We start from the raw sequence: 27,703 nt of genomic DNA on the forward strand, positions 1-27,703 counted from the left end.
TTATTAAACTTTCAGATGTAGGGAGACCTTGGCATAGGCATTGGGCATTTATCCCTCCCAGTCCCCAGCCGGGGATCTGGGGAACATCAGGGTTGTCCAAACAGTGTGGGGATTGGGCTGGCTCTGGAGAATGTAAGCAGAGAGCCCACCCCCCATTTCACTGCAAAGCAGGGGAGAGCACTGACAACCTATCAGCGTACGGCCAGTGACTCCCCCAAAAACAACCCCTTTAATGGGGAACCCTGGGATCACCGCCACAGGGGGGGCATGGGTCACCGCTTCACGCCCCCCCCCAATTTAGGGAAGATAGACTAAAGGATTCCGCCCAAGGCCTGAAACTGCCAAGGTTGTGACGTTTTTGCTACGGGGAAGGCAAAACCTGCCAATGCAGGGAAATTCCTTCCTGATCCTTCAACAGCAACCATCAATGACCGTAGCAGCGCCCGCATACCTGTAAAGAAGATGTTAACCTGCAAAATGAAGGCATAAACTGAGGGAGGGCAGGGGACTGAGGACTCCCAGGTAAGTTCCACCCTCTATTGTGTGTGCAGGGCGGTCCCAACCCTACCTGGTTGACTCCCCTGGCAACACCTCCCCAGCTGGGATTGGTTTACTGTCTGAGGTGGGGCGGGAACCTCCAGGTATCCAGCTCGGGGAGGTGAAAGCAGGCCGAATTGCCGGAATCGTGTGGGATCAGGGGGCTGCACGCGGCCACGCAAAAAGCGCCCCCCATTTGAAGTGGGGAGCAGTCATTATTAGCCACAGCTAGAGGCAGTAATGCTTCCAGTTCCTGGAAACCACCGGGGGTTGGGTCCTCAATTAAAACTGGGGTTTGTAGAGACTTCCGGGGTGGCGCCTCCGGTGATGGCGGACTCCCTCTGAACTGGAGGGACTAGCTCCGCACGAAACGGGTCTTTTCCGCTGCAGCATAGCGGGGACCCTTTTGGAAATCACAGGCGGAGGAAGCCTGTGACCGTGGGACTCGGCGGGCACCCTTAGCGCGCCCCCAACCCACAAAGGAGCCCATAAACGGGCTCCGAAGTGAAGAGGGGGAAGTGGCGCGGTGCTGTGAAACAAAAGGAACTTGGACTTTTAAAAATTTACCCTAATTCGGTACTGAAATGGAAAGGGCTAAACAGGAAGTCACCCTTCCGTTCTCTTGTAGCTACAACAAAGCAAAGACAATGCAAACTAGAGCCTTAAAAATTTACTTTTAAAGGATCGGCTTTCAGCACTTAAAATCGCGGAACCCCCCTTCGGAAGCAGGAGAAGAAGGGGGTCCCTTTATTGAGTTGTTTAAACCTGCAGAAATAAAGTTAAAGTACTTTTCCACCGACCTGACCCTGGAGCGGGGTGTCAGACTTGATGATTGAAGCTCATTGACCAGAAATAAATGCTTTGACAGATAGTTAAAAGGAGAGAAACATTGTGACTCCATTGTTTCCTTTCGTCTTTTAAAAGAACTAATATGGACAAAACATCTTGAAAAAGAAACTCTGTTGCTGTTGTTTTCAAGGAAAAGAACAATCAGAAGTTCCCCCCCTTGAGGGGAATGACAAAACTGTAACTAAATTCTGGGAACTTGCAGCTGTCACTGATTACAACCGTGGGAAAGGATTTTGTGACCTTGCAGGACAATGCCTTCAGAAGCACTGCTGGGTGCTTTCTGTAAAATAAATGCCCTATTGGATCAATTAAGCCAAAAGATGGTTTTTATGACTAAGGCTGCCAGAACCTTTGATCAGGTAGTGGAAAAGTATATGGAACCCACTCAGGAACCAAAACAGGAGCGCGCCATGACAGAACAACAGAAAGAAGAGGATTTTGTTGAATCTGGGGCGCCAGGGATGGGTCTTTTGGCCCAGCAGGGAAATGAACCTTTGGATTTGATAAATGAACTTGGGAAAAACCAGATTTGGAAAGACAAAGCTTGGATTGACTTGGAAATGGGGGGTTGGACTGACCCCCCCTATGCAGGGATGTTTGGACTTTCCGAGTCTGGCAATGGGCCGCCAGAGGTTTGGAGCTGTTGGGACTTCCAATCTGGGAGGGAATTTGAAACATGTCCTAAAATACCACATGGAGCTTAGTCTGGACTATGAGAAAGGGGCTGACTTGTTGAAAAGGGTCAAAAACATTACTGAGCTGGCGTTCCCTCGAGTGAAAGGAAAATATGAAGAAGAGCTGCGGAAGGGACATGGAAGATATTTGAAGGCCTCGGATGTAAGAGCACCAGGTTTATGTGCCAGAATAATGGGATAAAAAGGACTGACAATCCCGGGACCGGGGGGAGGGGACGCTGGAAGAAGATTGGATTGTTTATTATTCTCTTTTTTGTTTTCTATTACTAGAAATGTTTTATGAATGTTGGGAAAATGTTGAAATGAAATTACTTGGCTCTTGTAAAAAATGTTTTAAGAACTAGGTAAAAAGGTAATGGTTATGAGAAGTTAGTAAAGATAAGATTTAAGTTTTAAGTTTTAAGACTTTTTATAAGATAAGATGATAATAGAGTAAGGTAACGTAATGACAGAATATTATGAATTATGAGAAGGATTTGCTGTGACAATTATAAATCAAGATACAAGAGAGGGGAGGAGGAGGTCATGGAAAGAAGGTAACGAAAATTGATAACTTGAAAATAATGGTTTGTTTTTTCTTTTTTTCTTTTGTTGTTTTTTTTTCTTTTTATAATTTTGTTTTTTATCTTTGTAATTTTGAGAAAACTCTTTTTTTCAATAAATATTATTTTTTAAAAAAACAAAAACTGGGGTTTGTAATTACCCTTATCTTGAGATCAGACCACTATATTCCATCTGGCATAACTTCACTGAAACTAATAAATAGATGCCAGGAAGTAACATGGACTGCTGCCATCTTTTTAAAACAGAAAATTAAAGATGTCAATCAGCAGAAACTCTCATTAAAGCAATTTGTTATTCACACACACAAGCAAGAGATAAGCAATTCCTAGTACCTGGATCATTTTGGTGTGGAGCCCTTGCCCCATTTCTACACCACCGTAAGTCAGAAGCACGGACCCATCGGTATACAAATGAACCAGAGCAGCGGCCTGCATAAAATAAGAACACACAGTTTGGCTCTGCACTCTGCATGAAACGAGCAGAAATGTTTTCACTTGGGCTGTCTTTATCAATCTAAAAGTGAAGAGCTATATATATATTTTAAAGAGACGCTCTGCAATGAAAGGTTAGGATTGCTGCTACAATCTGCTGCACTAGTGTTAGCCCTATTCTTAGGTCAGGGATTGGCAACCTCAGGCCAAGGAGTCAAATGCAAGCCTCCAGGACTTGCCCTGACTTTTCCCAAGCCACATCCACTCTCCAAACACAAGTCCCTAGCCGTCCATGTTTCACACCCTCCACGAGTGCTTCTCCCTTGATGGAATATGCACTTGAATACTGATAAGAAGAGTTTGGATTTGGATTTGATATCCCGCTTTATCACTACCCGAAGGAGTCTCAAAGCGGCTAACAATCTCCTTTCCCTTCCTCCCCCACAACAAACACTCTGTGAGGTGAGTGGGGCTGAGAGACTTCAGAGAAGTGTGACTGGCCCAAGGTCACCCAGCAGCTGCATGTGGAGGAGCAGGGAATCAAACCCGGTTCACCAGATTACGAGTCCGCTGCTCTTAACCACTACACCACGCTGGCTGTTGCTCGTTTGGAAGATAGAAAAGGGTGTGTAGAAACTAGCCAATGGTCCAAAGATGAAATTCACACTTGTTGCTCTGTCAGCTTCTGCCTTTGGCCCTCTTCACCCGTGAAGGTTGACAGAAGGGCTAAAAATTATTTCCCCATCCTTGCATTAAGCAGAGGAAAACAGCTACCCCAGGCAAGCAGATGCTGGGGTGGTAGGGAGAAGTGGTATAGGAGGACAGAGATACACGTAGCCTGGCCTGCACCCCTAAGCCAGTCTGCTGTCCTCATGTGTGGTGGTGGGCATTGCCTGCTCAGAAGTGCTGAAGTGACCTTCCACTGCCAAATTTCTGTATGTGGAATTGGAAACGCACTGTCCTTGTGGACAGCAAAATGTCTCGGGGCAGTCTTGAGCACGGTGTTGCTGTTCTGCTGGTGGTACACAGTGCTAGTAAAACTGCCATGTTGATGGTTCACCAGCAATGCAAGGATGATGATGATGATGATGATAGGAAAGTCAAGGTTGCAGTGGGGGAAGAATGGTGCTTAGTGGGAATTCCATGCCTGCTTGGGGGTCAGTCGTAACTTGAGAATACACCACTGAAAGCTGCAAAGGAGACGGCATAAATAAAAACCACTCCCATGTATTGCCCTCCTACAATCAAAGCGCAGTAAAGGATTACAACTGACACTGCTGCCAACCATGGCACACCTATCAGGAGCATGTCTGCCCTTGTAAGGGAAGCTAGCTCAGATTTCAAGTTGTGTGGCAAGGGGCATGCAAGTGGGAACTGCAGTGAAAGGGAGCACTTTCCAAAACGAAACAGAAAACAGCCAATAATAATAATAAAATAAAAACAAGAAAGGCATGTGACCAATGCTTGTCTTCTTGTACAGTGTCCAGAGAAACTGACCTGACCTAGGGAGCGTAAGCCAAATCCAACAGGGAACGTCATGGGAATAATGGCAATCCCCTTTTTCTTCCAGTAATTTTCCTTATTGAATTTATTCACAGCTTCTTTCCTGGTGTGATACATAGACTTCTCCATGCATTCGTCCCAGCATCTGAGGAGGTTCTCTGGCTTGAGCTCTTGTTTATAAGCTGTCTGTCCGGTTTCTTTGTACATATTTATTTCTCTAATCTGGAAGACAAGTATCTCAACAAACTGCAATATGGTGCCACATTCATAACGAGCTTTGGGAGTTAAGATGCATTTACCCAAAGCCAAACCTTATATAGATTTTTCTCAGCCTAGAGGTAGAATTGGGCCTATTTATATTTTACACACACATCCACATTTGAACTATTACCAGATCATAAAGTATTATTAATGCTAGCATCAATACAAGCAAGTAACAATAATATTCAGGACACCTCAAAAACAGGATTCAGTCACACAAGGGTACTTAATTATATGACCAGGATCAATATATTTGAGAAAGCAAACTTTTCAAAGTGGGTTTCATCTAGGTCTTATTAATACAGAAACCAAACAAGCCCATTTCTTATGCTCCTTTACAGCTGAAAGGGTCCCAAAAGTGGGGAGCAGGGAGTTGATAGCCTGCCCACCACTAGAAAGCAAGAGGGCAATTAAACTATTCATGGTACTGAAACCAATGTTAGATGCCAAGTTCTTATCTCCTACTGATGCAGCTACATTTCCTCTCAGCTAACACTCCTTTCTGATAGGCTTTCTGAAAGTTCAGTCTTGCAAAAGTCCTGTGAAAAGTATCTTGCAGTCCCTGGTTTATCTGAAATCTTCAAAAGTGTACTCTGTGTACTCGGGTCTCTTCTTTCTGGGGAGTGCATAAGCTACTTACACCCAGCCTTCACTCTCACACCTCTTCCCAGAATGCCCTTTGCAACCAGCTGCACTTTTTCATTCACTCTTAAAATTTCAGAACCATAGGCATGCAGTTTCTCTTTCTCCCCGCCCCCAATCTACCTTCTCTGGTAATAATCCACATCTGGCTGCAACGCGTGTTATCCAGGCTTCTGTAATGAGTCCTCCTTGTGGGAAACCGAAGCCACGGAAAGCAGTGTTGGGTGGCATGTTTGTCTTGCAAGCGCGGGCGTGAGCTCGGATATTGGGAATCTTGTAAGAATTATTCAGTTTCAGCAGCATTATCTCCGAAACCTTCATCAGGGGAACATTAATAGCTGAGCATGAGAATAACAACAATATGAGAGAACACTGGGCCGTTCGCAACATAGGGTGACCTTCTTCTAATACGGGCATTAACCACTCCCACTCCCCTCTCCAGGAACTCCTGAAGCTGTTGCCTCCATTATTGTTTTGGCAAGGAGGACACTGAAAAGCTGGGATGGTTAGTGCTGTGCTGCTACTAGGTCTCTTGCTGAAACAAGTTGAGCAGAGGTTAAAAGGACTGAATACAATGCACAGAAATGAAAATGGGATCAAACAGGCAAGAAAGAAGCTAAGGTTCAGATTCCATGTGCCACAATCAACTGAAGCAAATCAAAGCTAATGCCTATTGCTAAATGGAGCCAACGTGTTGCTCCCCAGAGGTTGTTTGGTTGCAACACCCACCATCTCCGAGTGTTTACCACAAGGCTGGGGCCGATGGGAGTTGTAGCCCAACAGAATGTGGAGGGCACCGTGTTGGCTTCCCCTGGCCTATTAACACTAGCCTCTTTTCACAAATGGGGGGCAGGGAGAGAACTGGACCGCACCAGCCATGCCCCAATGATGGCACATGTCTCAGGCCATGCTCCTCCACATGCCTTCAGGTGTATGTATGCTGGAGCTTCTATTATGAAGATCAGGTACAGTAGTGTGCGGCTGTAGCTAATGTGTATTCTGGAAAATGCACATTGCTAAAATATCCCAAGTCTGTCTGCACTCAGCTATTTATGGTGAATGCCATACCATACATTTATTTATATTAAAAAGCCGTTGGGCAAGTTGAACATTTTCACTGGTTTGTATGTGTGTATATATTTGTTTTGGATTTAATTGTTGACCTTTCTTGTTTTATCTAACCTGATTTCATTGTTGAAACATTGTAAACTGAACTCCTGCAACTGGACGGGTGATAATGTAACATATAGTAACTAGGGGAACAGCGGCTTTTTAAAAATCACCCTACATAAGTAAATCAATTAATCAATCTTTATTACGGTCCAGAGACCCAACAAATCGTTACAAAGCAATGCACAATTCAGACAGCCTACCTCAAGGTTAAACAAGCATTTTGTTCAGACGTAAAGATAGGGATCATTGGTTCTTGCAACCACTGATAAAAACTTTGCCACTGATAATGTTCTAGCGTTTGTCCGGTCTTCCAATAGGAACCTGACATAGTGAGCCTCTGATTTTCCCGGGAAAGGTACCAGCAAGGGTAATATCAGTAACTAGGGGAAGAGCGGCTTTTTAAAAATCACCCTACATAAGTAAATTGCATTCATCCTCATAAGAGCTGCCCTTTTCCCCACTGTTCTCATAGGAAGGTGGTGTTTTGTTCATTTTCCTATTGTACAACATGAAAAATCATTCCGGTTAAAACATACTCACCAGAACAGAATCATCAGTGGTGCATCCTCCATTCAAGTACAAATTGATATCCAAAGCCATGATTCTGCCATCACTCATGAAGCCAACCTAAATTGGATCAATGAAAGGACAGGCTACTTTGAGCTTAATGCCCGGTACTCTCCACTTATCTATTATTTAAATGGTACTGCAGCAAAATATAGTCTTTGCGGGGGGTGTTCGGGGTTTTTGAGTGGGGCTTGCTGTTCTTTTTTCGTACAGTGGTGCCTCGCAAGATGAAAAGAATCCGTTCTGTGATTCTCTTCGTCTAGCGGTTTCTTCGTCTTGTGAAGCAAGCCCATTGACGGATTAGAGGATTAGCGCTATTAGCGCTATTAGCGGCTTTTAGTGGCTTATCGGATCAGCTGATAAGCGGCTTAGCGGCTTAGAAAAAGGGGGGGGGAGGAAAAAAACCCCACAGGAACTCGCAAGACATTGTTGTCTTGCGAAGCAAGCCCATAGGAAATTCGTTTTGCGAAGCACCTCCAAAATGGAAAACTCTTTCGTCTAGCGAGTTTTCCGTCTTGCGAGGCATTCGTCTTGCAGGGCACCAGTGTATCTTTATTTTAGACCTTGTGATTTACTTTTGTTGTTTTGTAGTTATGTATTTTTTCATGTTGTAAGTCACCTTGAGCATGGATTGAACTGTGGAAAGGCGGCATACAAATAAAATTATGTATGTACAAACAACCATTCAGTTAAAAGGATAGCTTTCCCTGCAATAAACACAGAAGATGAGGCCAAATCTTTCCCTATTTTCACTGCAATGTTGACCACAGGCAGATCCAGTCATTTCATTATAATTACAGTGCTACCTTGGGTTAAGTACTTATTTCTTTCCGGAGGTCCGTTCTTAACCTGAAACTGTTCTTAACCTGAAGCACCACTTTAGCTAATGGGGCCTCCTGCTGCTGCCACGCCACCAGAGCACGATTTCTGTTCCCATCCTGAAGCAAAGTTATTAACCCAAGGTAATATTTCTGGGTTAGCGGAGTCTGTAACCTGAAGCGTATGTAACCTGAAGCGTATGTAACCCGAGGTACCACTGTATATCCTTTTGTAAGTTGCTTTGAGAGGTGAGAAGAGGAATATGATGTTTTAAAATAGGGCAATATTTAAAGCATTTACATAGCACTTCATAAGGTTCAGGGTGCTTCAGATACATTGAATGCCTTTGGATGATAAGAATGAGATATGAAACAGCCTTTTGCCAACCCTTCATTGTTGTTGTTGTTGTTTAGTTGTTTAGTCGTGTCCGACTCTTCGTGACCCCATGGACCAGAGCACGCCAGACACTTCTGTCTTCCACTGCCTCCCGAAGTTTGGTCAAACTCATGCTGGTAGCTTCGAGAACACTATCCAACCATCTCGTCCTCTGTCGTCCCCTTCTCCTTGTGCCCTCCATCTTTCCCAACATCAGGGTCTTTTCCAGGGTGTCTTCTCTTCTCATGAGGTGGCCAAAGTATTGGAGCCTCAGCTTCAGGATCTGTCCTTCCAGTGAGCACTCAGGGCTGATTTCCTTCAGAATGGAAACCCTTCATAGAAGCCACCTAATAAACCTAGAAGTCTTAGTTATCTTCTTTGCAAACACTCTTTGAACACTCCTCATCATACCATTTCAAAAAACTGAGACACAATGGCTTGCTGGGAGCTCCTGAATGTGTGAGCTGAATGTAGCAGCAGCAGAGTCAATCTCTGCCATGTTTGGATACTTCACACATCTCCAATGTGACTATGCTTGTACATGTGCAGTCCCTTCTCCAGGCAACTGACAAGCATGCCTTTGCAGTTTCTTGCCTGCATGGGAGAGATTCTATTTGCAGAAGAATGTTGCAAATGAGTGAGGGAACACATGTGGGTAGATACCTTTCCCATAACTGTGTTCCTTGAGTGCAACGAAGAATGCCAACAAAGTTTGAAGAGGACTGAAGGACCTCTAGTAATGTGAGCCTGTGCCTTTCTACTTTCACAGCTCAGCCTCTGAGGTACCATGCTACATGTGTGGCATTCACAATTGATGCAAGTGCATTGTTCTATGTACACATTTATTTGCAAGATGAGAAGCAGGAAAAAATTCTGACACACAGGTTAATTCTGCTGCTTACTTTATATTTGCCGATGGTTGGGTGACGGCCTCCGGTGATTAACATGTCAGTGCTTCTGTCTAGAACACAGCGAACTGCATGGCCTGTCCTGAAAACAAAAAAATAGCTAAGTAGAGAGTGACAAAGAGGGCTGCCCCAACCTACTAGGCAATTCAAACTACTGCCTCGGGTGGCAAAACTCAATGAGTGCCACTGCAATACTTATGTAATCATCAAACAGATTTCAGGTTTCTGTAGAATGTGGGAGATATCAGAGGAAAGATGCAAGGAAAAGGAGAGAGCTCTTTAAGTTTAAAACAAGCTGTTCCAACCAGTGGTGGCTGTGAATGGAAACTGAAGTAGGGAGAGAGAGAGAGAGAGAGTTTTTTGCACAGGTGTGAAAGTGTAATTTGTGATCTTTGAGAAGCATGTTTTATTTTCTAAGTTTGTAATAAAAGCATTCTATGTAACCAAGCCTAAAACGCCCCTTTGATGCCTACTTTTATGATAATGTAGCTTAACATTTTCTTAGGAGCCCCCTGCACATCATATGGCAGACAGACACATGTGATCCATGTTTATTCATCTAGAATAACCAAACCCCTGCTCCATGTTCATAATAACTGCTACCACATAAACTACTCCCATATACTTGAACTATAGGCAATGGATCAAACGGGAAGGGAGCTATACTATCACCAAACTAGTTGTGATGTTAAACATGTTGGGCAGAGCCATACCATATACAGTGGTACCTTGGGTTATGAACTTAATTTGTTCCAGAGGTCCATTCTTAACCTGAAACTGTTCTTAACCTGAGGTACCACTTTAGCTAATGGGGCCCTTGCCGCCGCCCCGCAATTTCTGTTCTTATCCTGAAGCAAAGTTCTTAACCCGAGGTACTATTTCTGGGTTAGTGGAGTCTGTAACCTGAAGCGTCTATAACCTGAAGCGTCTGTAACCCGAGGTACCACTGTATTTAAAGAACGTTCAACACACATTTAAAGCACATGTCTTCCACCAAAGAACCCTGGGAAATGAAGTTTCCCCATCACAGAGCTACAACTCTCAGGGCCCTTAGCAAACTACATCTCCCAGGATTCTTTGGGGGGGGGGAGCCAAGCACTTTAAAAGCACTTTATGTGCTTTTAATGTATGGTGTGGATCTGCCTGCTGCCATCTGTAGGTCCCTTTTCTTTTTGATAGTATCCATTGTGTGTGGAGGTGATTTGGCTTAACCCCTTTCCCTATGGCTTTTTCCACCACCAGCCCAGCTAATATTTACAGATTTGCACCTCCGGGGAAGAAACAGCAGCTTCACTCCCTGCCAGCTGCTATTTAAAAGGGTGTAGGGACCCCATGACAGACAATGTGTCTAACATTCCATCTAGTTTTGCTCTAAGAAAACCATGTTATTATAGCCTAGAGTGTTCAAGTACTTAACTTTTCAGACTGCTAAGTGTTGTGCTTTTAAGCTACTGTGCTCCTTTGAGGCTGTATTCACTGGAGTCTTTTGCTGTTTTCACTGTGCTGTTCTTTTTAATTTGGCAACGTTCCTATCATATTGTATGACACTGCATTTTTTAAGAAATTGTAAACTGCCCCAGGAACTCTATAGTGCTTCTGGTGTGGAATATAAATGCAGCAAATAAATGCTTCAGCAATTCTTTGGATGCTTGTCTTTCCAACTTTGAGCATGTTTCAGCATTTTATTCACATGCTACCATCTAAGGAAATAGTTCCCGTACTGATCCCGCGCATACCAAGCGCACACGCACAGAGAATAGCTATTATCATGGCTGAAATCCAGAGGAGACAAAACCTTTAAATTAAATGAGCTGAATAAGTATGTTATTTTTTTAATAAAATGAAAAACTTAATCAGGGAGCAAGCCCCAGTCCCTTAATGTGGCTTCCTTCTCAGTAAACACGAACAGGCTTGCAATGTGAAATCCCAACATTAACTATCATTTATGGTGATGGGAATGGTAGCCCAAAACCTCTGGAAGGCGTCACACTGGCTACCCCTGGCCTATGCAGTTAGCAGCTACAGCAAAAAGTATAAATCCCTTTGTTTAAAAAAAGAATAAGGCCAATTGATCTCACCTTGGTATCACGGCTATATGTTATGAGGTACAAAAAAAAGTAATCACAACAAAACCTCTTAACATACACAGCTTTTTTGAAATTTAGTTTTATCCTTAGATGAGGATGTCCAGCACCAGTGAAATATATCTCTTGCCACTAAAATCTGAAATGGTGGCTTTGTATCCAAAACACAGCCTTTCTTCGAGATAGGAACCACTTGCACAACAGCCCATTGCTTTGGGCTACAACAGACATCCTGTCATTATCTATTTCAGGGGTCTGCAACCTTTAAGACAAAAAGAGCCACTTGGCCCCGCTTCCGAAGGAGAAAAAAAAACTGGGAGCCGCAAAATCATTGCGACATTTAAAACAAATATAACACGCCTTTATCCGTGGCTGGCCTACCAGGGGTCCAAAACAGGGACGTCATCTTCCTCTTCGCAGTTATAGACCTGCATGCGCGCCTCTGCCCTCTGATCTGATAGTGGGCGGGAAGGTGACGTCGGGACGGTGCGTGACTGATGCACGCACCACTCCCATGCGACGTCACAGCCAGTACAGCGCCCGCCACAGTGGGGAGTGTCGGGGCGCACAAATCACCTCCTCCCCTCGCTAGTATCCGCCCGGAGCCGCGGCAAAGGTGGAAAAGAGCCACATGTGGCTCCGGAGCCGCGGGTTGCAGACCCCTGATCTATTTCAATGAGTCACAATGCTACTGTCTCAACAGAAGCTCTGTTGGTCTCAGCACAGCATGGCAAACCCTATACACCTCCTCTACATTTGCCAAGAGTTTTATGACAATTCCTTCCTGGCATTTAAATCCATCCAATGCTACTTTAAGTATCAAAATAGATACGTTCAGTTTCTAAAAGCTTGTTGACTGTGTTCCAATTAGCATCTGAAAATGGGATGGATGTTTCACCCGCCTTATTCATTATTTCATTTCCCATCCCCTCCAATTCCACTGCTTTGACAGACAACTTCATGAGCTATCGTATATACACACACACATACACACTTACTTCTTAGCTGCCACAGCAACAACACATGCCAGAAGACTTGTTTTCAACAGTTTTCCACCAAAAGCCCCTCCGATTCGTTTCACATGACACATGATCCTGTTGCTTGAGATGCCTAAACAGGAGGCCACCATTTCCTGCACAAAACCAAATATTTTATTATGCCGGTACAATCAGAGGTGTCTCAAATTCGGGATAACACATAGGTTAAAAAAGTAAAAGGGGAAAAAAAACACCTTTCTAAAACTTGGACCAACAGAAATACTTCAGAGGCTGGTTGTTGTTTTTCTCCTAAATCTTCTCCAAAAGTGGTTGAACATTAGCAGAATCAGGTAAGGCACCAGCTTTGCTATAAATGCAAATTCAATCAAATTGCAAATTTGTTGGTCTCTGGAGCGTAATAAAGATTGATTGATTGATAAATGCAAATTAATCATAGCTGAAGGCTTATGCGAGTCTATTGTTTCCTACCTGCGGAAAGCAATTTACCGTATTTTTCGTCCCATAGGACGCTCTGTCCCATAGGACGCATCTAGTTTTCTGAGGGGGAAATAAAGGGAAAAATTTTCCCCTTTATTTCCCCCCCAAAACCAGGTCGGGGAACAGCAGTATGGCGGTGCTGCGCCTCCCAGCTGTCCCCCGAGCTTGTGGGGCTGGCCGATGTCTGCCCGGTGCGCGGGGCGCTCTGCTTCAGGGTGGCCTGCGCGCCGGGTGGCAGGCTGCTATCCGCAGCGTGGGGAGCCCCGCAGGAGTTCCCGCAGGGCTCGCGACACTGTGGATGTCTGCCCGGCGCGAGGGGCGCTCTGCTTAAGGGCGCCCCGCGCGCCGGGCGGCAGGTGTAAGAAAGAGCCCATTCTGGAGCTCCTCTCCAGGGTAGCATCCTGATTTCCAGGTAGCAGCAAAATATCAGTGGGAGCCCATAAGAGAGGAAGTGATATGCTGAGCCCAATAAACGTAGGGCTTTAAGACACAGAGAACGTGGCTGTCACTTGTGCAACATGTTATGAGATAGCTCTCTTAACCTGTACAAATGCTGGATGCTGGGTGGACACAAACAAGTTCATTTCTTTATCCTCTCCTGTTGGAACAGCAAGAATGCTCTGAGTCTCCATATAAAAGTGCTCCTGTCCACCAACATGGATCTCGCCTGTTTCAAAAAGAGAACATCTTAAATCAGTACATCCAAAAGTGTGCAGCCTGGCTTTCTTGAGACTGGGAAGAAAGTGGATGAAAAACCACACTGCATTGTGCATAACTGTAGACAAATGTTCATTTTTGCAATCTTAGAAATGCCAAGCCTCAAACCGCCTAGTATAATAAAGGGCACCAGTAAGAAAGGATGTAGATGTTGCACTTCTCTATGGCAGAAATTATGAGGCACAACTAATCTTTAAAAGTCTGCCTGTATGCAGAAGTTACAAATTATTGCCTGTGTGAGAATTAGGGTTAAGCACCTGCATTCTGACAAGGTATATATTCAAATCGAACAAATAGCTGTTTCTGACATTGTATGGTGCATTAACTACAGTGGTACCTCGGGTTAAGTACTTAATTCATTTCGGAGGTCCGTACTTAACCTGAAACTGTTCTTAACCTGAAGCACCACTTTAGCTAATGGGGTCTCCTGCTGCCGCCAGGCCGCCGGAGCCCGATTTCTGTTCTTATCCTGAAGCAAAGTTCTTAACCTGAAGCACTATTTCTGGCTTAGTGGAGTGCGTAACCTGAAGTGTACGTAACCTGAAGCATATGTAACCCGAGGTACCACTGTATATTCGCAAGTTTGGGAGGCATGGATTTGCAGCGGCGTAGCGTGAGTTGTCAGCACCCGGGGCAAGGCAAGTAATTTGCGCCCCCCAACCCCTAACCTGCCGCGTCAGGTGATCTGAGGCGAGTTGCCGCTGGTGCTGCCGCCCAAACGACGCCGCTTGCCCGGAGGAGGAGGGGGCAGAGAGGCGAGGAAAATGCAACATGGCCCAGCAGCTGCAGCAGCAGCGGCGGAGGCGGGGCTGTGAGGAGGGGCTGCCTGGCGCGTCCTCCGCGGCCCTGACGCACGGGGACCGTGGCGAGCGCTGAGAGCCGCTGCCTGCCGGACGCCTTCAGCCCGGACGCGCGCACAGCTCGTCGGTTCCGCGAGACATGGGGCTCTGCTACAGCCTGTGCCTGAGGCTCTTCGGCGACTCCAGAGGCAGCGAGCGCGCCCCCCCCCCAGATGTTGCGCCCGGTGCGGCCGGCCCCCCTTGCACCCCCCACGCTACGCCACTGTGGATTTGTATTGTGTTCAGTCCAAGTGCACTGATGAGTGGGGTGTAAATCAGGTACAAGGAGCCTTTAGATTTCCAGGTGTTGCTGAACGTCCAGCTCCCATCATCATTGGCAGTGCTTGCTGTGGCTGATAGAAGTCTCAGTTCAGCAACATCTGGAGGGCCAAATGTTCCCCACACCTGCTGCAAATGGTGGGGTGTCTGTTCTGTGGCTTTCACGGTAAGGTTTTGAATCAGCAGGCTGAGATTTACCTTTAAGCACATGGTCGACGACTTTAAATGCTTCATCCACATTTCCTCGTTCCAGTTTTCTCTGTGGTTCAAAGAATGAATTGTGCTCTATTGCCTCCTGCAGCAACAGAAGAGACATACACCTAAGCTCAGAACCCTACCTGTTTATTTTGAACAAACTGCCAGCACCCCTTGAGGGAAAGCCATGATATTTAAACTTTTATGCATTGTGAATCTTTAATATAGACATGCCCAAATACACAATTTACAGGGCAGGCTGTGGAGCAGTAAAATCAGAAGCAACAATGAGTATTGTGACACTTGAAAGATTAACCAAGTCTAAATTGGGAAAACCAAAGCAGGGAAGGAGGGAAGTCCGGGCGCGAAATTGCGCAGGGTAAATAAGAAGATAAAAAAGGTTGAATGTTAAAGTTTTATTTAATTTTGTTTTGTTTTTGAAAATCAATAAAAAAGTAATAAAAAAGAGAAAGATTAACCAAGTCAATTATGGCATAAGCTTCTGTTTACTAGAGTGCAACAAAGCTTAGGGCACAATAAGCTTATACCATCATAAGATGTCTCGGTTTTTAAAGTGCCACAGGACTCTTTGGTTCTTCTGTTATAACAGACTGACTGTCAATATGGAAATTAGTAAAATCCGAATATCTGGTTGTAGGCCTACTTAGCCCTACAATGGGACTAGATTATTTTAAATCAATGTAATTTGATTTAACTGGGTTGTGGACTGAATCAGACACCTGGAATTTTAATAGAAATAACTAGTAGTACAAATAAATAGCTTTTATCACAGCAGCAGTTAAGAAAAGGATGTTCTTTACCTCAATGGTCAGGATCACAGGTTCTTGAAGTTCATACTGTATTTTCACTTTTGCAGCTGCTTGTTTAGCATGAACATCTGAATCTGCTACCACTGCACAGACAATCTGACCCACACAAATCACCTGAAAACCAGAGAAAACCAGTGTCTTAACTTTTGGACACACATATTCCACAGAAAGCTGATGAAACTGCAGTAAGCCCACAATTTACACACATTTAACTAGTGTGCATTCAGCTTTACGCATGTGGTAATTTTAAAAATAAAAAGGGGGCAGAATTCTGGGAGAAATGACTTTGACGACCCCACCTGCCATTGAACCCAGGTGGAATCCACACACACATAAAAACCATTCTGAAAATGCTTTTTTAAAAAGCGTTTTTAAAAATATATTGATTTTTCCATAAGGCTCACCATCGCCATCTAGTGTCACATTGTATATTGCACTTAAAAGTTTTATTTGCAGCTGTATAGCTGAGTCCCCCAGCGTGTTAGACTATACATGATTTTGGTTTTAGTAGTTATCCCCAGAATTTAACCCCTGTGTAAATAGTGGGCTTACTCTACATACATATGCAAAGTTATCTCTTTTTTATATAAAAAAGTGTGTATCCTAAACCTCAGCACAAATATATATGTTGGTTCAATATTGGCTCCACACTGATGCACAACTAACTTGTATAATTAACGGAGCAAGTCAGTGGTTTGCTGGTTTGGTGCACAAACCAAACTGTGGGATCTGCATAATTTCAGGAGCTAGTTGAAAGCTGCACTTTTCCCAACTGTCCCACACTTTACTTTCATTAGCCAGGCATGAACTGAGAGACAGTGTGAAAAAGTACTCTGTGAATGAAGCCCAGTCAAGAAACTGTCACACACTGTCCCTGGCAGGGGAATATTAGAGAGATAAAAAGTGAGACAAATCGGTGAACACTTAAATAATAATGCAACAGAAACAAATATTCAAACAAAAAACAAAGTATATATACAATGGAGAATGAGTCAATTCTTATTTAAATTAACAAAATTAAAATAAATAGTTTAAATAACTATGAACTGTTGATGATTAAACGTGGCATACCTTTTCTCTGGCAAACACAATATCTGGGACATCATAGTTGTAGAACTCATTAGTCGCTGGGACATCCTGAACAGAAATGATATCAACTACCCCTGACACCTTGAGAGCTTCTGAAGAATCAATAGATCTGCAAGAAGTAGTGCAAGCAAGTTAACTAATAATAAGCGCAGAAACAATTATTCATAGGTTGCTGGGACAAGGGCGGGGAGAAAAGGAGGTACGTGGCAGAATGAGGATGAGATGTGCCAAGGGGACATTGGGCTGGCAAAGACTAAAGGGGCTATGGGACTGGGGTGGGGAAGCAGGGGGATGTGTCGCTTCGACACTGAAATGGAGACGGGGCTGGTAAGGAAACTGGGGGGGGGGGGGCAGGGAAGGGAAGGGGTGAAGACCTACACTGGCTCCCAGTACGTTTCCGAGCACAATTCAAAGTGTTGGTGCTGACCTTTAAAGCCCGAAATGGCCTCGGTCCAGTATACCTGAAGGAGCGTCTCCACCTCCATTGTTCTGCCTGGACACTGAGGTCCAGCGCCGAGGGCCTTCTGGCGGTTCCCTTGCTGCGAGAAGCCAAGTTACAGGGAACCAGGCAGAGGGCCTTCTCAGTAGTGGCACCCGCCCTGTGGAACGCCCTCCCACCAGATGTCAAAGAGAAAAATAACTACCAAACTTTTAAAAGACATCTAAAGGCAGCCCTGTTTAGGGAAGCTTTTAATGCTTAATAGGTTATTGTATTTTAGTGTTTTGTTGGAAGCCGCCCAGAGTGGCTGGGGAATAAATAAATTTATTATTATTATTATTATTATTATTATTATTATTATTATTATTACTACTACTAGTAGTAGTCTGTACCTCCCTTATATTTGGGTTACATGCAGCTATTACATGACACATCATGCTTATTTTGTATTGTTTTTACAGTGTTTTCCGTTATATTGTACTTGAATTTATTGTTATACACCACAACTTCTTATCTTATAAGATCAGGTGGCATATGGTTATTGTTTAGCCGTCTTAGTCGTGCTTGACTCTCCGTGACCCCATGAACCAGAGCATGCCTTGGAAACTCTCACTTTCTTCTCAAAGCTTCCCATTTTTTATGTCTGCGGAGTTTTCTTGGCAAAATACTGGAGTGGTTTGCCAGTTCCTTCTCCAGGTGGATCACATTTAGGCTAAACTCTGGGCTATGACCTGTCCGTCTTGGTGGCCCTGCACGGCATAGCTCTTAGCTTCTTGGGGTTATTAAAGCCCCTTCGCCACGACAAGACAGTGATCCATGAAGGGGCAGATGGCATACACACACACACACACACACACAAATATATATAATTTTCTATATTGCGGCACATACACAATCTTTGCATGGGGTTTAGAACTGGTTACTAAAGCCAAGAAGAGTTCTTCATCAACGGTGCGAATGTCATCACAATAAATAGCTTCCCCTGTGGCGTGTTTAGTACCGGCCTGGTGCATGACTGGACGTCCTACGGGATCTTGAGGAAGCTGTCCTGGCTCCACATCCTTTTTAATTAAAAGAAAGAAAGAAAAGGAAACCACAAATCAACTACAAAAAAGTCAAGATGACCCTTTGCTTTAACTTCTTTTCTTTTTAATGCAAACTATTTCTCCTTTCGACAATCCACCCCGCAAATTGGAATCACAATGAGATAAACTGCATCCTAAACTGTAAGGAAGAGAAATCAGGGCTTATCCACATTATGTTTTAGTTCAACTCTTTCAGTCAAGCTAGTGCCACACTTTTACCTAATACTTTTACCATAACATGCAAGTGAACAAGACTTCTACCTAGCATGAAAGCAGACTGTGTTTCCCTTAGCTTCCATAGCCCTCCAATGTATAGACTAAAAAAGCTGAAATCAATGACTCTCTGGAACACCTCTCATTCCACCTTGGAAATAGCTCACTAATCTAACAAAGCTCACTGATCTGACGAAGAAAGCTAAGATAATGATTGAATTCTAAGCAGGCAGCAATAGCTTAACACTTAGAGAAGTCAAAGCCTGATATTACAAAACCCCTCAAAATCACAGTTTTTAAATAATGTGTTTTGTGTAATAAGGTAGTACTAAAATAATTCTGCTCACCTGATACTTTTGCATGCTCTGTGGCATTTTTGTATGGAAACTTTCAAGGGCACTTGCATAATTATCTGGGATATCAGGATACTGAGTAGGATACTGTAAGAAGATGATTTGTCACATTTTATAAAAAGGAAACATTTAATTAAAACTCAATTCTAAAGTTAACATGCACACAGGAACACACCTCCCCATACACAATAACAGTGGTACCTCGGGTTACATACGCTTCAGGTTACAGACTCTGCTAACCCAGAAATAGTACCTCGGGTTAAGAACTTTGCTTCAGGATGAGAACAGAAATTGTGCTCCGGTGGCGCAGCAGCAGCAGGAGGCCCCATTAGCTAAAGTGGTGCTTCAGGTTAAGAACAGTTTCAGGTTAAGAACGGAATGAATTAAGTACTTAACCCGAGATACCACTGTAAATGTAATTCAGTTAAATAAGTTTTTGAATGTTTAAAAATAAACTATACCATGCTCCTTGCAAAAAGGGACAGAATCCAAAAATAAGGATATGTGCAAGCATGTGTGGAAGAATGGTGGGTCTCCTCTTTTTATAGGCACCTCATGGTTCACTGTGAGAAGAGGATGTCAGACTTAGAGGGACCTTTCGTCTGATCTAGTAGCAGAGCCATAGAGATGTAACCTGGGGCAAAACATAGTCTCAAGACTTCCCCTTCCTCCAAATGCTATCAGAAGCAAATGCAGCATGGAATATAAACAAACCAAATGCATTATATACTTTAGTGAATTCCAGCTCAACATCTATTACATTCACCTTCCAACATCTAGAAATTATAATTATAAATAAAAATACTCCCAAGACAAGAACAGGCAGATTGAGACGCAGCTTCTAAAATAACTTGGTAGGCTGCTCACCCTGAGACTGCGCCCTTCAATTCCACCCAGAAATGGAACTGAATTATGTAGGCATGCAGGCATGGAAATGTCATTTACCCAACACTTTGGCTTTAAACGGTTTATGAATCAGACTGGTCACATATAACAGCAAAACAGGGATCAATACAAATCAAAATTACCATTATCTTCAGTGACTGCAACACCTCCAAGTAGAATTTGAAGATGAAACTAACAATGAGAGTTCTTCTGTACTCCACTTTACCACCTGGAGCTGAACTTGGGAGAATAATTTCTTTGAGGACCGCTCTGCAAGCTTCATCCAGCATCTGCCCATCCCAAGGTCTGGAAAAATAAATAATTATATATGCTCAGTAAGCAGGCAAACTAAACAGTAGTTGCATATCTACTATTAGAACAACAGTAGTTGTATCCTTACTATTCATTTCCTATAGGAACACAGCTCTAAATGCACAGGACTGTATTCAGCACAGCACATCTCTCCCCTTTCCCTAAATCTGTCTGGGGGGAGGGTTTCACTCAACCCCACAGAACAGATTTGGAGACAGAGCAAAGCATACATGGGAGGAAAAATCGCCTTACACTAGCACAAAAATAGTGCCCAGCGTTTTGATCATGAAGTTTTTATTCCAACGGGCTATCTCAGTAAAATTAGATTCTTAATGGGGGAAAGACTTAAAACATGCATTCTGCAGCACACTGTTATTGTACATCAAGGAAACAGATTCACTATTCCAATGGGGATTGATATTTTGGGGTGCCTTAGTTATGAGTATCTTCCTTTGCTAGGAAGTAAGTGGATCTGATTTCTGTATTTTGGTTAAAGAAGATGTGCACAATATACAGCTTACAAAAAGGACCCCCATCCCAAGGTGTTCCTGTTTAAAACTGTACGAATTCCAGTTTAATTTTTTAAAGACCTATGTAGCTAGCCCTCCTGACTACTGTGGTAAATTTGGAGGTCAGAACAATCGTAGAGGGCTAGAACCAAGGAGTCAGGCTGCATATGTTTTTCAACTCTTTTAATGACTGTTTCTTCGGTTCCATTTCAAAATAAGACTAGACTAGAATAAGTATAGCCTGTCCACCAAATCTAGTTAACGCAAACAGTGACAACTTCATTAACTAAGGATGGTATTCAACTGTTTTATTCAGTGCAGACCCACTGAAATGAATGAACTTGACTAAGTTAGGTCCATTAATTTCTGTGACTCTGCACAGGAAGTAATGGCATATGCTAGCTTATATGCACAGATGTAAATTTAGAAATAGCTGCTAACATACTCAAGGCAACTGACAATCATTAAACATTGCATGCATGCATCATGCATTATGTATTTTTTTAAAAAAACATCATAAATTTAAAATGCTTAAAATGTGCAGAAAATACAAAATGATTTTACAAGATGGCAGAACTTGTTTAACTCTTGGTACTGAACTGCTTGCTCACTAGTGACTTTGTGTGATCAAAGACGAACAGAATGGAAAAGTAAAGATAGTTCCATTGTGTTGATGAATCCAAAAGGAATTCTGAAGAACAATAAGGTCTGAAATATTCTTACAACCTATTTTATATAAACAGTAATTTGGCCATTTAATTGCTGCATGTCGAGCATTTATCCGGCAACAATATGATTTTAGGATTTGAGAACTCACAGTTTATCTATTTCCTCTTCCTTTGGAAATTGCTACCATTGGGGTGAACTTTCAGTCTAAAAGGTGTCAATGCTACAGGAAATCATATAGTACCTTCCAATGAGCGCCTGGCATGTTTGCTTGGCGGCAACTGTAGTGAAGCCAACACCTCCGTAACAGATGCGCAAGTCCCTAATGATGTTGCAGTCTTCTTCAAAGGCAACCCTCATCCCTGCTGTAACAATAGGTAAAGCATTTTCCCGCCTCGGAGCTTGTCGAAACGCTGCGACAAACTCACCCTGGAAAGGGACAGGAATCAGAATAAAAAAAGAGAGATTAGTTGGGCTACAACCTTTTGAAATCCACCTTTTATTACAGGACATTCCACAGTGGCACTCACAACCTGACCATTGAAAACTGAGAGAAAGGTTTTTCCTAATTTCTCCCCTGGATCGTATTCAAATCTAAGTTTAAAAGGCTGTATTCCTCTTATAGCAGTTGCAGACCGCCTTTGTGCCTTAGATTAAATTTGGAGGCTACTGCTATATATTCTCCCCTACATACAGTTTGATTCCTATTTTTCACAGCAAACTGAATAGAGTATGGGGAGAGCCAGGGTCCGCACTACAGATGGTTCAAAGCCCTGGAGCTCCTGAAGCAAGAGGCATAGCCTCTGGGCAAGGATTGGCAGTCCCATTAAGAAAGCACTTTGCCCTTGCGGTCCCCATTTACGACTGTTCACGTATTTATGAATGTATCATGTTTCAGTCCCAAACCAATCTGAATGTGGCAAAAACACTGACATTTGCCAAAATATGCATGTTGTGGATTGTCATCTAACTTTTTTTAATAATTACCAATCTTAAAGGAAAAGGAAAGACCACTGACCTTCCTGGAATGTGGGATTTTAACAGACACTAGGATCTCCTCTGGTTCCAGGGTATTGTTTCCAAGTCCATCAGCAAAAAGGTCACTGAAAGGAATCTGTCGCAGCCTCCCTAACAGAGAACGTTAACATCCATACAAATTGAAAATAAATACTAAGCACTGTAAAGAGATCACAGAGTGATCATTTTGGCTTGGCTGACATGGAAAATTCTGGACTAGCTATGCATGTAGGTTGCAGAAACTCAAAGCAATTCTGTTGGCTTTCTTGCTTAGGTGGCAGGAGCGATCACTTTCTCTTCACCCCCCTATAATTATTAAAGAAGTGTGCCAGAGCAAAGTCGGAATGCTTTTGGGAGTCTCACACCTTTGCATTTTAATATATCTACCTAAACTTGTAAGGGTGCAAGGATGTTACACAGTAAGGGCCATAGCTCAGTAGTAGAGCATCTGCCTTGCTTGCAGAAGGCACCAGATTCTGTCTCTGGCATCTCCTGGTAGAGCTGCAAATGACCCCTGTCCAAACCCTGAAGAGTCACTGCCTGTCAGTATTAGCAACACTGAGCTAGCTGGACCAATGTCCTAATTTCGTATAAAGCAACTTCCAACATTCCACAAATTGCTTTGCAAAGAACATATGCAAACAACCAGAAACATGTGTGCATACTTCTTCTCATCATAACAGAAGTGTGCCTTGCCCATGAGATTTTGCACAGTGGAGTTTGGATTTGATATCGCGCTTTATCACTACCCAAAGGAGTCTCAAAGCGGCTCACAATCTCCTTTCCCTTCCTCCCCCACAACAAACACTCTGTGAGGTGAGTGAGGCTGAGAGACTTCAGAGACGTGTGACTAGCCCAAGTTGACCCAGCAGCTGCATGTGGGGGAGCGGGGAAGCGAACCCGGTTCACCAGATTACAAGTCTACCGCTCTTAACCACTACACCACACTGGCTCTCCAACTAAGCCTGGTTTGTAAGATAGCATACTGCGCCTTTCTTAATGTAACATACAAAGCATTGCTGTGCCAAACTACACATTGCATTAAATGGGCCTTCACAGTTGTGTGCACCACAACCGCAGGAGACCCAGATTCAGGTTAGGACTACAGGTGGAGGGGTCCCACCCCCGTCCCCTGCCATGATGTGGTCCTGATGAAAATCACCTCTCTTGCCCACAAATGCTGCTATTTACCCTAAAAAGAAAGCTGACGTGGGCATCAAAAACATGCCCTTAGTAGGATAAGCAGGCAGCAGGAAACTCAGCTAGTGAATGAATGAATTTATCAAAGGCCTTAGAGTGAAATACAGTGGAACCTTGGGTTACGTACTGTCCTCCTTACAAATGCTTTGGGTAACGAGCTCCGCTAACCCGGAAGTAGATGCTCCTAGTAGCAAACTTTGCCCCCGGATGTGAGCGGAAGTCATGTGCCAGCGGCGCGGCGGCAGCAGGAGGCCCCATTAGTGAAAGCGCGCCTCGGGTTAAGAACGGACCTCTGGAATGAATTAAGTTCGTAACCAGAGGTACCACTGTAATAGGATCTTCATTCCAATCCTTACTGTGATATTTGCTTATTCGTAAAAAGAAAACACTGGCACCTTAGAGTTCCTTATTGAGAAAGGGTTTAGAGTGAAAAGAACAAAAATATGATGAAGGCTGCAACTCCATACAAATTCACCTGGGGAAAGTCCCATTGAATTCAATGGGCCTTACTTCTGAGTAGACATGTATAGGATTGCGCTACACAGCTTACACTCCCTGTGCCAATGAAAGAAAGAAAGAAATATCCTCACAAGCAACTATCATAGCCACAGCCTTATCTCTAGCTCCCTCAAGGGCACAGGCCTGCAGCTGGCTTCCCAGGGACCTACAATGTGTTCCAAATACATAAAAGAGATTTGGAAGGTTTGGATAATACCAAGTGTGATGGAAAACTGAGAATGCATTTGGTCCTACCTTGTGATGCCACATTGAGGATACAGTTGCTCACTGCTAGAATGGGATTGATGTCAGATGTTGAACTTCTGCTTATGATATTTCCTCCAAAGGACTAAAAACAAAAAGAGGGGAGGAAAAATGCAGTTTCGACACACAAAAACGAAACACTTACAATATCAACGTTAACAAATTAAACTGGAAAATATTTGTTTCTCAGTTAACAGTAATCCAAGGTAAAATTTGTAAAAATGTTTCAATTAAGGAAACATACAGCCACGTTTCGGATCTGCTGTCCACCCAGAGTTTTTAATTGTTGCAAAAGAGCAGAGAATATCTTGGTTTTCTCTGCTGAAAGTTTTGAGACCGCATCTGTCAGGATGTTTTTCACTGCAGTCAGGCTACACGCAGCTCCTAGAATTAGTCCTGAAAAGAGTAAAACACAGGAGTAAAACACATGCTGGAACTGCTTTTTCAGAGCTCATCAAGGGGGGAAAATAATCATTTAATGGAGCACAGTGTGCACTTTCAAACTGATCCCACTGCTCTTAAAACTGATAGCGGGGCCCAAAGATAGAAAACAAAGTTTACTGACCATCTTCTGTGCGTTCCACAACATACAGATCCAATATTCTAGTGGGCGAGATGATAAGTGGATGAAATACACCTTTAAATTTCATATCAGGTCCTAAAGGGCAGAAGATAACAGTGAAAATGAGGAGGAAGGGGAATGTTGCTTGATTGCAATTTAAACCTTTGAAAATATTTGTTTATAAAAATTGTGAGCCACTTCTGCTACTCACAGATGGGATATGAAGTACTCTAAAGCTAGTAACAATCTAGAGAATGTTTTAAAAGTACAGTGGTACCTCGGGTTAAGAACTTAATTCGTTCTGGAGGTCTGTTCTTAACCTGAAACTGTTCTTAACCTGAAGCATCACTTTAGCTAATGGGGCCTCCTGCTGCCGCTGCACTGCTGAAGCACGATTTCTGTTCTCATCCTGAAGCAAAGTTCTTAACCCGAGGTAATATTTCTAGCGGATTCTGTAACCTGAAGCATATGTAACCTGAAGCGTATGTAACCCAAGGTACCACTGTAGAGAAAATCCAATAACATATAAATGCTGCACTTTAAAATATGCCACCATAAGATTAAAATGTACCACAGTAACCAGAGACTAAACTTACTGCTGGTAAAAGGTGTTGCGTATGTATAGGTGTGGGTGTATTCTGGGCCAAACAGAATTTCCTTGGCAGACTATTTTAAATGAAAAGCTGTTCCCACGGAAAAAAATCCCACCATGTCAGTTCGCAGATTTGATCACTGCAAACGAAGGGCCACAAAACAAGGCGCGCAGTGATACATATACTGGTATTACAGTAACAGGATATACCGAAATTCTACAGAAAGAATAAATCACAGCAGCTCCATGAAACCATGGCCTACAGACAGATCACGTACAAATCATCTAACTTTAACCAGGAGCTGACTTTCAATAGCTCATAGTGGGGGAGCTGCTCCTTTATGTATGGAATCTACATACCCACAGCAGTATTGCCTACTACAAGAGGTGCCTGGGGGTGCTCGGCTTTCAGTTCCAGAAGTTCATTTAGATTTACAGGAGAAATCCACGCAGTCCTTTCTCCATGGTAAACAAGAGTTTGTGGTGTCTGATCTTCAGCCATTTTCTGTAGGGAAAACAGTATCAGATTCAGAGGTTTGATATGCTTTGGAGTGTGTTTGAACTGCACTGACCTTGCCCCTCTCCTTCCCAGGACACTACAGCAACATGTATGGTGGGAGGTCAGTTAAGCGCTGCTGCCCTACCACACTGGTAGCCTTAGTACAAATTTTAGGTATGGGGAGTGGTAGATAAGCTATTGGATGGCAAACCCCAACGTTGGCAAAGCGTTTCGCCAGCTGCTCCAACTCAGGTCAAAGGATGGTTCACCAGTTGCTAAGTTCAGCCTAACTTCAGCTTTATATTAGTAAGGCATTCTACAATCAGGGCACACAGTAAAGCTATCAGAGCTGGTTGTGTATAGAACCAAATGTCCCCAAAGGCCTGTAAACACGATCTTGGTAGTCAATATAACTAATCGATGGGAGCTGTAAAATGAAATCACACATGATTTTCTGTTTGTTTTGAAGCTCTGAAACCTTAGTTTTGGTTCAGTTAGTTGGGAGAGGGGAGACTCCTCACTCTGCCTGCCTGTCAGCCACCCCCATATCTGAGAGATGGATGGAAGTGGGGAACAGGTCTCTAAGCCAGGGATGGTTAATTGGGCTATTGCTGCCAGCTTACATAGCTTGCTTTTTGTATAAGTAACTCATATACAAATGGCCCGTCATGGACAATGCCATGGTGTTTGCCCCTACAACATCTGCTCTGAGGTGCGGTGGCAAGGAACCTTGCATTGCACTGCTGCAAGTCTCTTGATTTATTTAAAGCACTAGAGCCGATCGCTCTGGCCTTCTGTGCATCTTTCTTTGGAATCCCTGCAACAGGGTGCTGTGGGGCATCAGGTAAACTTTCGCCCTAGTCTGTATTTGGACCCGTGGGACAGAACAAGGTTGCTTCTTCACAAATTCAGTGTTCACGACTCACCCAGTAGCCCAAATATCACCACATTAAAATGATAGTGGAAATTGGCTCTAAGCTGCAAGACAACATGCTGTATGTATGCTAATTTTTCTTACTATGAGTTCTGGCGGAAATATTAGTTCTTGAGTGGGATCCAATGGCTGGAATTCTTCTGCAGAAAATAGTGCTGTGCAAATCTTAAAAAGAGAAAGACAGTACACAAATGTGTGAATTTCCATTGAAATCACCAAGAGTGTGTATTTTCAAAACTGAATATTAAGTTGGGTAGATTTCAGACTTTGCCCCGAAGAACTAGCATTTATCACTGTGACTGTGTTATGCTATCATCTCATATTGTCATTGGCCTTTATTACCATAAGGCTATCATCTCATATTAGGGTGGCTATGGTTCATTCAATTATACAGTGGCAGGAAAAAGTGCTATGGGTCTTTGCCTATTCCATCTACTTACTTTCTCTGGCTCTTGGGTTTAACCTGAATCATTCTCTTCCACATGAACAGTGGCCTTTGTTTAGCCCAGTCCACCTGAGAAGCTCGTGAAGAGGCTAACAATTGCTGCAGCTTAGCTACATGGCTCTAACAAGCCTTTTTTGTGTTCTTATACCAATAATTAAGGAACTTTCACCACTGTAACTAGGCCTAGTTTCACTTCCTGTGTTTTCTGACAGATGTACGAAAAAGCACATGAACCTTATCTTTGGAGAGTTTGTAAGTAAACCATTTAACTTACCAAATTTGTAGTCTTTTTCTATGATGGGGAAGAGAGCGACTATGGAAGGGACTCACAAGGGCATATTTTAAAGGTCTAACAACATGTATTTCCCCGCTTTGCTGCATATTTTGTGATTTTCAAT

The 27,703-nt window shown here is 43.4% G+C and overlaps 1 protein-coding gene across 4 annotated transcripts in view; it reads right to left on the minus strand.

Annotated features, from left to right (window-relative positions):
* The window catches only part of LOC310689662 (aldehyde oxidase-like), a 52,377-nt gene that overhangs the window by 15,769 nt on the left and 8,905 nt on the right, over positions 1–27,703 (minus strand). For all 4 annotated transcript variants that reach the window (XR_014517567.1, XR_014517568.1, XR_014517569.1 and 1 more), the window contains exons 8-27: positions 26,945–27,025; positions 25,788–25,932; positions 24,839–24,931; positions 24,518–24,669; positions 24,265–24,358; positions 22,313–22,422; positions 21,539–21,723; positions 19,951–20,113; positions 18,917–19,009; positions 18,163–18,332; positions 16,815–16,941; positions 15,735–15,857; positions 14,917–15,013; positions 13,426–13,550; positions 12,407–12,540; positions 9,319–9,406; positions 7,196–7,282; positions 5,606–5,797; positions 4,574–4,801; positions 2,978–3,073 (exon numbers count right to left, since the gene is read on the minus strand). Coding sequence is in view for 1 of the 4 variants with exons in the window: in XM_083467505.1 (XP_083323631.1) it covers positions 2,978–3,073; positions 4,574–4,801; positions 5,606–5,797; positions 7,196–7,282; positions 9,319–9,406; positions 12,407–12,540; positions 13,426–13,550; positions 14,917–15,013; positions 15,735–15,857; positions 16,815–16,941; positions 18,163–18,332; positions 18,917–19,009; positions 19,951–20,113; positions 21,539–21,723; positions 22,313–22,422; positions 24,265–24,358; positions 24,518–24,669; positions 24,839–24,931; positions 25,788–25,932; positions 26,945–27,025 (2,583 nt within the window). In the remaining 3 variants the exon portion in view is untranslated. The remainder of the gene's footprint in view (positions 1–2,977; positions 3,074–4,573; positions 4,802–5,605; positions 5,798–7,195; positions 7,283–9,318; positions 9,407–12,406; positions 12,541–13,425; positions 13,551–14,916; positions 15,014–15,734; positions 15,858–16,814; positions 16,942–18,162; positions 18,333–18,916; positions 19,010–19,950; positions 20,114–21,538; positions 21,724–22,312; positions 22,423–24,264; positions 24,359–24,517; positions 24,670–24,838; positions 24,932–25,787; positions 25,933–26,944; positions 27,026–27,703) is intronic.

This window comes from Podarcis liolepis, assembly GCF_965112155.1.
Source record: "Podarcis liolepis genome assembly, chromosome: 1".
Lineage (NCBI taxonomy): Eukaryota > Metazoa > Chordata > Lepidosauria > Squamata > Lacertidae > Podarcis > Podarcis liolepis.